Below are 12455 nucleotides of genomic sequence, written 5' to 3'. Positions count from 1 at the left end.
GCTCTTCAGTCAAGTCACATTTGCATGACTCTGAGCCTTTGCACATGATTTTCTTCTTTCTGGAACCACCATCTCACTTTCTCCACCTATCAATATTTGTACAATCCTTTGTGACTTAGTCATAGAGTTTGGTCCTTCAAGAAGCCATATCTTACCCATCCTAGCTTCAGTAGGTCATCATAATGTGTTTTCATAACTCTCTATCCAGTTTATGATTTTAACACAACTATTGTGTGATTTTTTTTTTCGACAGAGACAAAGAGAATCAGAGAGAGAGACAGATAGACAGATAGGGACAGACAGACAGGAAGGGAGAGAGATGAGAAGCATCAATTCTTTGTTGCAGCACCTTAGATATTCATTGATTGCTTTCTCATATGTGCCTTGACCTGGGGCTATAGCAGAGCCAGTGAATCCCTTGTTCAAGCCAGTGACCCTGGTTCAAATCAGTGACCTTGAGCTTCAAGCCAGGGACCTTTGGGCTCAAGTCAGTGACCCCGTACTAAAGCTGGTGAGCCCACGCTCAAGCTGGCAACATCAGGGTTTCGAACCTGGGTCCTCTACGATCCAGTCTGACATTTTATCCACTGTGCCACCACCTGGTCAGGCTGTTGTGTAATTCTTTTTTTTTTTTTTTTTTTTTTTTTGTATTTTTCTGAAGCTGGAAACGGGGAGAGACAGTCAGACAGACTCCCGCATGTGCCCGACCAGGATCCACCCGGCACGCCCACCAGGGGTGACGCTCTGCCCACCAAGGGGCGATACTCTGCCCCTCCAGGGCGTCGCTCTGCTGCGACCAGAGCCACTCTAGTGCCTGGGGCAGAGGCCAAGGAGCCATCCCCAGCACCCGGGCCATCTTTGCTCCAATGGAGCCTTGGCTGCGGGAGGGGAAGAGAGAGACAGAGAGGAAGGAGGGGGTGGGGTGGAGAAGCAAATGGGTGCTTCTCCTATGTGCCCTGGCCGGGAATCGAACCCGGGTCCCCCACACGCCAGGCCGATGCTCTATCGCTGAGCCAACTGGCCAGGGCCTGTGTAATTATTAATATAATTTTGTATTTCATTAAATTGTAAATGTTTGGGGACAGGTGGCTATCTCTGTAATTTTGGTATAATACTCTTCTTAACGAGCTGTTCTAGCAGTTTGCAAGAAAATAGGTGCTCAACAAGTTTTGAACAGCAAAATGAATGGATTTCTAGATCCTCTGGGGAAATTAGTTCTTTTCCTGGGCCATTTTTCCCCTAAACATGTGACCAGCTCTGGTACTTAGCAACATTTAAAACAATCAATAAATTTACATGAATATGGGGACCTGGCCAGTTGGCTCAGTGGTAGAGTGTCTGCCTGGCATGCTGGAGTCCCGGTTCGATTCTCAGCCAGGGCACACAGGAGAAGTGCCCATCTGCTTCTCCACCCCTCCCCCTCTCCTTCCTCTCTGTCTCTCTCTTCCCCTCCTGCAGCCAAGGTTCCATTGGAGCAAAGTTTGCCCGCCAGTTGGCTCAGAGGTAGAGTGTCGGCCTGGCGTGCAGAAGTCCCGGGTTCGATTCTCAGCCAGGGCACACAGGAGAAGCGCCCATCTGCTTCTCCACCCCTCCCCCTCTCCTTCCTCTCTGTCTCTCTCTTCTCCTCCTGCAGCCAAGGCTCCATTGGAGCAAAGTTTGCCCGGGCGCTGGGGATGGCTCTGTGGCCTCTGCCTCAGGCTCTAGAATGGCTCTGATTGCGGCAGAGCGACGCCCCAAGATAGGCAGAGCATCGCCCCCTGGTGGGCGTGCCGGGTAGATCCCGGTCGGGCGCATGCGGGAGTCTGTCTGACTGCCTCCCGTTTCCAACTTCAGAAAAAGAAAAAAAAAATTTACATGAATATGGCAACTGGTTTAAAATCCATCACAGAAATATACATGTTGAGAAAGTTATTCCTGGTGTTAGCATAGATAGCTAGATATCAACAAAAAAGAAGGGAACAAAACTGACTAAAGTGAAACTGATTAAGTCTGGAAGTTACAGCTTCAGATACCCCAGACGAAGGACACATCCTTTGCCAAATGGGCACTAATCTGCAGTAGGGAGGAAGGGCCAGCTTTCCATGTCCCCAGGGGATAACCAGCCTGTTCTTCTGGACAACACAATAGGGGTGGTGCCGGGAGGGTTGTGTGGGGTGGAATAAGATAGTAGGGGAAATTTTCCCTCTGAGGCATGTGCAGTAGAAGCTAAGATGGTGACAACACAGGGGAGCTGTCTACCCTGGGGAGAGGATCAGATTAGTTAAGGAATACAGAACCCCAAAAGGTCCAGGAAAGGGACTGGATAAGAGTAGGGCCCAGCACAGCCTGCAAAGAGCCAGGAAAGTGGTTGGTTAGTTTGAAAGAATGCACATTCTTTCCCAAGCCCGAGATGATGAGATCAAAGCTTAACAAAAGCCCAAGGTTTGCTCTTTCACATGCTCTCTCTGTAGCAGCCACATGAACACAAACAGGGGTCCAAGTGCCGCATGGGTCACAGTCCATGTACAGCCTTGGCAGTGAATGTGCAGATGGGGAAATGAGACGCAGGGAAGTGCTGCACCTCTTGGCCCTGGTCCTCTGGGGCTAGTGAGGGCAAGTGCTGGCTTCTGGCCCCAGAGATGGAGACAAAGCTGGGCCATCTGATCATGGATGAAACACTAGGCACATAGGGGCATCTTTTGTTTTTGCTCCAATAATTCTTACCACTTATCACTACACCTCATCCTCTTATGCATGGGCCTTGAAATGCTTTTCTTGTGACTCCACGGAAGAACCCTATTTCCACTTACAGTACTCACAGTATACCCTCTCTAGACAGGAAAAGTGACACCTCACAGCCAGATGAGGAGATGAGACTCACTCTGTGCCATCAATGTGGCAGCATTTACAGAACATAGCTAAGAGTTCTATGTCCAAAAGAATTAATGTACAGCTAGAAAGCAGGAATATTCTTACATGGGGTCACTGTAATATCTTTGCTAGGTCAAAACTATGGTTCATTTCTCCACTTTATTTTTAAGAGAGTTTAAGGAAAATGTCATAGAGACATTTTGTCTGCTCTAACATCAACCTTGAGGATGAGAGCTTTGCTCCAGTTTTCCTTAATTTACCATTTAAATCTTGCCTTAGTAAGTGTTTAACAGTGCCTCTCAAAGCCTTAATATTACCCTCCGTAAAATGGGGATAATAATAAAATATATCTCATTAGATTATAACTCTCATATGTTCATTGACCTGGCAAGCCCAGGGCTTTGAACCAGCGAACTCAGCGTTCCAGGATGATGCTTTATCCACTGTGCCTCCACAGGTCAGGCACAAGTGTTCTTTAAAATGCTGACCTCATACAGGCATATTTACCCACCTCTGTACTTTTATTTATGCCACTTCTGCTCAGATTAGCTCCACTTCTAACATTTGAAATGCTTACCTACTACCACCATTATTAAATATTCCTTAATTAACTCAAAGTACAGTGGTACCTTGAGATACAAACAGACCAACATATTAATTTTTTAAGACATGAGCTGCAACTCGGTCCGTATTTTCGTTTGAGATCCGAGCGAAATTCTGAGATACAAGTCGTGATTTGGGAAGCTGCCGCTAGTTGGCACACTGGCTCACAGGTCCAGTATTGGCAGTTTGATATACAAGTTGACTAGACTTACAAGCTTGGTTACAGAATGAATTAAATTCATGTCTTAAGGTACCACTGTAGTTACTTAAAGTACTTATTATGCTTTTCTTACAACTTATTACTTAACTTTTCTTATTCCCTATTATATGCTAAGGTTCTTTAAGTCAGGTAACATAGCTGACTGATCTTCATATAGGATACTGGTAGTGATTTTCAACTCACGAGGTAGAAACAAAAATAGCTTTGGTGGAATTTAGGCGAAGTCTTTCCTTTTGCTTGATCCTTATAGCCATATACAGTGGAAGTTCCCCGGCTCACTCTGGCGCGTGAACATCCCAGCTATATCATGTAGGCAGTAGCAGAGGTTATCCAATGAGTCCTCCTGGGTATTCATTCTCCTATCACTAAGCAATGACTGTATAAATTACCCGTTTTATTATGTTTATTGAGCACCTATTATGCAGTCACTGTGCTAGAAGCTATTGTCATATTCTATTTTAGTTTTTAAGTACTCACAAGAATCCTGTGACATTTATATACTGGAACGCTGAGGTTCATAGAAGATGAATAACTTGTACAAGCTAACATAGTGAGTAACTACCAAACTGAAAATGCAAATCCAGTATGGCCCTACCCTAGGCAGTGTTTTTTTCCACTATGTCATACGACTTCTATTTCTGGCTAGAATTGTTCAGTGGTTGAAGTAGAGTCTAAACAGAGTTGCTAATTGCAGTCAATAGTAACAAACAAGGCCCTGGCCAGTTGGCTCAGTGGTAGAGCGTTGGCCTGGTGTGCAGAAGTCCCGGGTTCGATTCCCGGCCAGGGCACACAGGAGAAGTGCCCATCTGCTTCTCCACCCCACCCCCTCCTTCCTCTCTGTCTCTCTCTTCCCCTCCCGCAGCCGAGGCTCCATTGGAGCAAAGATGGCCCGGGCGCTGGGGATGGCTCCTTGGCCTCTGCCCCAGGTGCTAGAGTGGCTCTGGTCGCGGCAGAGCGACGCCCCGGAGGGGCAGAGCATCGTCCCCTGGTGGGCAGAGCATCGCCCCTGGTGGGCGTGCCGGGTGGATCCCGGTCGGGTGCATGTGGGAGTCTGTCTGACTGTCTCTCCCCGTTTCCAGCTTCAGAAAAATACAAAAATAAATAAATAAATAAATAAATAAATAAATAAAATAAGAGAATAGTAACAAACAATAAATTTTGCAACATCTTGGACACTAATTAAACTGAATCTTAAGGTTCCCAGTTCATTACCCGTATTTCTCTCACAGCAGAGCAATGACCATTCAAAAATAATTTAGGCTTTTACAATATTTAAAATATTGTTTTGAAATTTAGTAGCATAGAATTGTTACAAAAAATAAAGGAAATTCAACGGGTCGTACTGAAAATTTTGCATCTGCTACAGACCTCTAAGACAGCAGTTTTCAACCACATGCCACAGTGCGCACACCAGTGTTCCCCAAGAATTTTTAGAGAATGAATCAAAATTGTACTTATTTTGTGAGTTCAGATAAAAGTATATTTCTTGATGTGCCCCAGAATTGTAGTAAATAGTTTATGTGTACCACAAGATGGAAAAAGTTGAAAATCATTGCTTTAATAAGATACTTGTTTGTGTTGTATCCATTCATTAATTTTGGCTTTCAAACGTCTTAATGAGTCCAGATAAAACATCTTACAAAATTTCCAAGTGATCTAACATTTAACCATTTGCCTTTAAGTTTATAGAGTTAGTAACTTAAAGCAGAGGTGAAATATGGTTCACTTGAGGAAACTTATTTTTAAAATTTCCCTTTCATCAACTTACCTCCATGACCATACCTTCTGTGCCACGTAAACTCTAAAATTAAAGAAAAAATAACTTAATCCCAAAGCTGCTCTTTGAGTTGTGGTTTTTTAAACATTGATCAAATACTGAGATACTAATTAATGGAATGAGATTATTAGGCCTTTACTATTCAGGTTATAGTATCATCATATCTTCGCAGATATTTGTCTTTGCATTTTATAGCTGTGGTGCTAAACTTTATGGTCAACAAAATTAGTAGGAATATTTAATATAATAAAATTATTTTTGTTCTATTTCATTCACAAAAATAAGTCTTAGCCACAATAATCTTACCACAAAAATGTTCATTATTATATTTGCATAATATATGTATATATGCATATAATTATATGTATATGTGTGTGTGTAATTTCTGTAGTTATATTAATGTTATTAAAATACTTAAATATTAAAGAAATTATTTTTTTGGATCCTTAAGTCATCATCATAATAATTAAAATAAAATAAAATAGCATTTTTTATTTTCTTAATAATAAATAAGAGACAATAAGATATCCATAAATTCATCATTAAGCATCAAATGATGACTGATAAGTAAGTGATAAATTCTATTTCTTAAACTCAACAAATACTCAGAGTTAAGGTAATTGAAATGAAGGTATTAAAAGACTGATTGTTAGAAAATATACTGCTTTTGAGAGAAATATTATGTAAATCTCCTTATAGGAAAGATTTCTGAATCCTTCATACTTGTCTTTGAAAGACAGAAATATAGTATTTGCTTATTCTAAAAGTACAGCATTCTTAAAACTGCTTTGTTATTCTTAATGTTCCTTAATCTTTGTAAATTATTTTGAAATTGTTTTTCATAAAACAGACCAGCCAGTAATAAAAATTAAATATTAACTTACAAATAAATAAATAAAGAACAAAGGTAACAAAAGCTTAAAACCAAGTATTAAGTATTTTTATTGCATTTTACTTTCGTTTATGCTAACGAGGTTATTAAAGTCAATTGTCTCTGTATAGTGAAACTACTATACAGCGGTGAAGCATTAACTATCTTTTCCAAATCACATTAAATGACTTCAAATTGAAATTGGCTCCCCCCCAGGAACTGACAAATGCTACACACCAGGGATTTCCCCCCTCCTAGAGATACAGATTATAAACATTTATCAGTACACCACTACACAGACTAACTCTTGTGAAATTTTAATTGAATGTCAATTTTAAAAATAAGGTCAACTTTTATATATATTAATTTATTTGTCTGACTCAACTGTCAAAAGAAAATATTAATTCTAACTTTTTACACCAGATTTAATGAAGTAGACAGACAACATTGATTATTTTGACATAACTTATGGAGAATATGCAAAGGATATTTCTTACCTGATAGACAGACTGTAAAAGGTATTATCACAAGGTGACTAACCAGCAGCCACATTTTCATCTTGTGTTTAGTAGAGGTTAGGTTCAGTTTTCAAAAAAAACTTTACCTTTATGGCAGTTGAATAATATTAAACACCTGCATCAAGAAAGGAAAAGGACAAAGAAAAGGAAAGATGGAAGGAAAGAAAAAAAAAAGAAAAAAGGAAACATGTCATTTGGGGTCAACAACACTATCAATTTTATTTTATTTTATATTCTATTCCTTTTTTGTAGACTATGTTTTAATTTATTTAAATACACTTGTAAGTCCCATGTTGTAACTGAAAGTAGATTCCATGTCGGGACTTCAGCTGCTTCCTTGTACTGACACGGCAGGACCATGAGCAAGTCAATCAGGTGGTGTGTTTTAGTTTTGAACAGTTTAACAATTGAGTGTAATATTATCTTTTCTACAAATTGCACAGATGTAAACATTCAAATATCATCATTTGGATTGAAAAATTGAATTTATCTGAAGGGGATTCAATTAAAGATTTGTTGTATAAGAGCTTTCACAAACTGAGACATTACACATTGGCATTACTTGTTGACATGTAAAAAACTTTTGCCAGAAATGCTATTTTTTTTAATTTTTTTTTGTATTTTTCTGAAGCTGGAAACGGGGAGAGACAGTCAGACAGACTCCCGCATGTGCCCGACCGGGATCCACCCGGCACGCCCACCAAGGGCGATGCTCTGCCCACCAAGGGGGCGATGCTCTGCCCCTCTGGGGCGTCGCTCTGTTGCGACCAGAGCCACTCTAGCGCCTGGGGCAGAGGCCAAGGAGCCATCCCCAGTGCCCGGGCCATCTTTGCTCCAATGGAGCCTCGCTGTGGGAGGGGAAGAGAGAGACAGAGAGGAAGGAGAGGGGGAGGGGTGGAGAAGCAGATGGGCGCCTCTCCTGTGTGCCCTGGCCGGGAATCGAACCTGGGACCTCTGCACGCCAGGCCGACGCTCTACCACTGAGCCAACCGGCCAGGGCCAGAAATGCTAATTTTTAAATGTTAAAATATATTGATTAATAATACAGTTGTTCTCTTTCTTTTACTTATTCTTTCCACAAGAAGTAAATAATTACTCATCATATGTCAGCAAGAGAGAATCTAGGATTTGTGAAGTCATATCATTAAAAGTTGGAGAGCCATCTTTAAGACCAAGAAAAAATTACTAATAATTTTCCTAAGCTACAAAAAATATGCAGTAGTATAATTAGAATATCTTGCTTTTATAAACTTCCCCAAAACTTATGACCACGATTACATTGATGAGGTTCCACCCAGGACATTGGAATAGCCTTGTAGGGCCAGCGGCCACCGCCGTCATGGCCATGCAGGTTCTCATTGGATTCGGGCAGACGGTAAAAACAAAACAAAACAGTGGAGCCAAAAAATGGTAGGCCATTCTTTTAAGTCTCACACTGGCGGATGAGCAATGCACAGGGAAAACACTTCCTTTAAATCAGGGTTCCCAAAGTCCTGACCAGTTCTCCGGTTCCACAACCAGGAGAAATTTCTCCGGTTCCTCCTGGAATCAAAGGCTCCTACAAGCCTAGTAGGGCTCCCAAAGCCCCTCAGCTCTGGCTCCCCATCTGCCCCCCTTCTCTCTCTGCAAAACTGGCTTCTTCTTCAGCACTCTGAATTCTCTCTGCTCTCCCTGCAAAACTGGCTGGTCCGACAAAGACCCCTCCACCAGCAAACATTAACAAAACAATGGTCCCTCCCAAGCAGGACAATCTGCAATTTGCAATCAACTGCCCTGCTTTGAGGGCAAGCACACACGTGGCTGCCCAGTGCCATTTTTTAACAAAAAAAGTGGACAAACTAAAAAAAATTACAAATTTTACAAACTCATTTACCCAACAAGTCTTATGTAAGTGAGGAACCCCACAACAAACTTAAGCTCCATCATCTTTGTAGTAAACTCACCTCTGTGAACAAGCACATAGATAAAGGAATCAAAAAGAAAGACATAGTTTATTTACCCTTAAGAAGTTCACAGATCAATGGGAAGACGTGTACGTAACTCAGTTCAATGAGATGGTTGTTTGGATTTATATACTACTAAATTTGAAAGTGTGTTCATCATTTTAATTGAAAACATTGTTAAATTCATCACTGTGGGCATAGGTATATGATAGACGGACATGCTGGTGAAGGTACTACAATCTTAGATTTAAGTCATTTGGTGGCAGTAGAACCCAACTGCTTTTTCGGACTAGAATTTGTTGAGAGCAACTTGTTTCAGGGCCTTAGAAAGAGACCTCTTCAATTAAGACATAATGGGAGCATCAATTTGAAAAGATATTAATTCATAATTTCAAGGAATATATAATGGCCTAGAAAAATCTTATGGCATAGAGTTGGACAAAAAAATATAAGTTAAGAGCAAGCATGAAAGTAATTCTGAAAAGAAAATACCTAGTGCTATAATGTTCAGTATATAATAATATTTAAATATCTCCTATAATGCAAAAATGAAATGGTACTAATTACTTGAAATGACATGTTAAAGAAAAAATCTACTTTAAAAAAAAATTGTGATAGGTTTTTAAGACCATATTTACCCCAACCCACCATTCTACCCCAATTTGCTATAATCCTAGCATTTGCAGAGACTGGTTAAAATATTTAGGTACTACATGAGCCAGGACAAACATATTTTTCTCTTTTGTTGTATGTATTATTCTAAAGTGAAAAGTCATTTATTTTGAGAAGAAGTTGAGTTGAATTCTTAGGAAAAATTGGTCAAATAAGCAATAGGATATAATTCAAATATCTTGGCAAGAGAAAATATATTCACATGATTTTTAAATGCCAGAATTAATTTATGATCAATTTGTTTCTCTTGGACATATATGAGAAAGTGAGAACTATACACTGTATAAATTACATTAAGTCTGGGCTTTTAAATTTTAAATTAATTTTATTTCTTTTATTAAATGGGGCTGATCAGAGGAAAATAACAGGTAAATAAAAGTGAAAAATAAAGAACTATTTTTCAGGAGGCAGAGAAATCAATGTAATGATCTATGAAAGGATTTTTAGCTTTTTATTTTGATGATGCATTGTTTCATTAGTATTAAAATAGAAACCTAAATGAAAATTATTGAAACCTGTATACATTGTTCATATCTTCTAAAGTTTTCCTCAAAAAATGTACATTTATTTATTTTTTGGACTGTTAGTTCCTAATTCTTTTCATTGGACTATGCACACTAATTAGAATAAGTTTGTTTAATGAGGAAGAAGGTAGAAAAAGCAAACACATAAATTATTTCCAAAATGGTTGTGTTAAATCAAACAATTATTCTTGTAAAGATTAATTTAGGTAATATATTTGCAAACATTTTGCAGATTAAAAGCATATGAAGTTCAACGTGGCCATATTAAATTTTAAATAATTGTTATTTACCAATTAATAAACTTGCAATTTGAAAACTCTAAATAATTCTAAATAATAACTCTAAATAATAAATATATTCAATTTTACAGGTGAGGGGTACTGTTGTAGTTTTGAGCATAGAGAAAGAAGCATTGCCCAAAGCAAAAAAGAAATAAAATTATTGTGCGAGTATTCTTCACATTTTTAATTTTGATGAGTTATATGAATAAGATTCTGATATTTTTATTGTACTAATCTTACAGGCAGTCTGGAAAAGGAGGAGAGTGGATCTAAAGGAATATGAGCTGTGTCCACACAGAGAAAGTGATTTCAAGAAATTAAAAATAAATTATGGAAGAATTTTCTAGGTCAAGAATGTTAGTGAACACTTCTTTCTCGAATGTGGGAATTAGTGGCATGGGATAGTCAAAAGAGATCAGGGGAAGTAAGTTGGGTCACTTCCCAAGTTTGGCTTAACCATGCTTTAGCTTGCGACTTTGGGCAAGTTACTTATCTCTAATTCTAATTTGCCTAATGTACAAAATATGGAAGGAATGCCTATTCTATAAGACTGTTGTAAGGGCTGCATGATAATACATGTAGAAGTTTTACTATGAAAGTATTTAATATATATTAACTTATATTCTACCAGGCATAGGTTCATGAGCCCAGGAACATGTTTCTTATTAATCAATTATGCCTCTCCTGCTGGGAGCAAAGAAGTCCTCAGATGTATCCTCACTGAAGAAATGAAGGAATAAATGTAGGATTCCATAACAGTGTTCCCAAGCACTTGCCATAAATAATCTGAAATTTAATTTTAATTCCTTACAGTAAGAATAGGGGGGGTGCCTGACCTGCAGTAGTGCAGTGGGTAAAAGTGTTGACCTGGAACGCTGAGGTTGCCGGTTTGAAACCCTGGGCTTGCCTGGTCAAGGCACGTATGGGAGTTGATGCTTTCTGCTCCTCCCCCCTTCTCTTTCTCAGCCTCTCTCTCTGTCCCCTCTCTCTAAAATGAATAAATAAAATCTTAAAAAAGAAAATAACAACATTTTAAAAAAAAAACCTAAAAAAGAATGGAGGGGTGACAATAGGTGATAAGAAACATCTGTTCTTGGGGCTTTGGTCTTTGTTAGAGATTATCGCTTTCATACTTAAACTATTTTAATATGTACTTGACTGAGTATTGTTTAAAGTATTTCAATTTGAATATGTATACTTTAGTAAAAAGAAAAAAAAATATATATATATATATTATTTGGAGCTTCTCTGTGTCATATCACACTATTGTTTCGTTCACTCCAAAATATTTCCTATTTCAATAAATAGGACAGTGAGTCATAGCCCTGGCAGCACATAATCTATTTCATTTAATGGGTTTCTTGCTCTTACGGTATAAAAGCATCTTTGACATATTGTTCACAAATTTGTTTTCTGCTGGTGATTTGTTTTATTGTGTCACCAGGTACCCCATCATTTGTGACTCCCTGATCACATGCCCTGAGCAGTGCAGTGAAGGAGAGAGGCTGAACCATTCCTGCTCATGCAGAGCAACTGCTCTTCTCACTTCTCCCTTAAGGACACACCATTCATTTAGTACCTGACAGCTAGCTCCCCAGCCTCCAAGGGCCTGAAACTGTTGGAGGCAAATGAGTAGCAGAGGGAGAAGAAGAAGAAGGAAAAATGTTGACAATAACATGCCGGTTATAAGAGAAGACATTTTTCTTCTCAGTAACCAAAATATCAGAATGACCTAAATAGCACCCGGGGATGCATTCCCATCCTTGTGGCTGCACTGTGCTTGCCAGCTCCCTGACTTCTCGGGCCTGCAGAGCCTTGTGGCTTCTCCTTCTCTCAGCCTAGGGCTTACACCAGGTACTAGAGATGCTGCTTCCTCCAATCACCACAGCTCTAGCGGCAGGTTGGTGTCTAGTGACTGGTGTGTCCCTGATGTGGATTGGCACTACATTAATTTTCAGGAGAATTCAACTTCATTTCTCCAGCATCATTTATTAAATCTCTTACTCATACATGAAAACAATAAAAATATGATATGGCAACATGTATGGCACAACTTTTCCTTCATTCTTCTTTCTTTCCACACTTGTTTTCCTCCCTATTTTTCCTTCTTTATGTTAGACAATGCTGGAGTTCTCCTTTGAGAAATTTGAATCATATCTAGATATGCATTTTTTCTGCTGGACAGAAATCATCTAG

General features: G+C 39.3%; 1 protein-coding gene across 4 annotated transcripts in view; it reads right to left on the bottom strand.

Annotated features, from left to right (window-relative positions):
• The window catches only part of CNTN1 (contactin 1), a 374840-nt gene that overhangs the window by 177218 nt on the left and 185167 nt on the right, over positions 1-12455 (bottom strand). For all 4 annotated transcript variants that reach the window (XM_066368970.1, XM_066368969.1, XM_066368972.1 and 1 more), the window contains 2 exons: positions 6819-6954; positions 5442-5474 (listed from right to left, as the gene is read on the bottom strand). In XM_066368970.1, the coding sequence (XP_066225067.1) occupies positions 5442-5474; positions 6819-6879 (94 nt within the window). In that variant the 5' untranslated portion in view covers positions 6880-6954. The remainder of the gene's footprint in view (positions 1-5441; positions 5475-6818; positions 6955-12455) is intronic.

Source organism: Saccopteryx leptura, chromosome 2, assembly GCF_036850995.1.
Source record: "Saccopteryx leptura isolate mSacLep1 chromosome 2, mSacLep1_pri_phased_curated, whole genome shotgun sequence".
NCBI classification, from domain to species: domain Eukaryota; kingdom Metazoa; phylum Chordata; class Mammalia; order Chiroptera; family Emballonuridae; genus Saccopteryx; species Saccopteryx leptura.
Note: the sequence above shows the minus strand (reverse complement) of the source record. Positions and strands in the feature narration are given on the sequence as shown.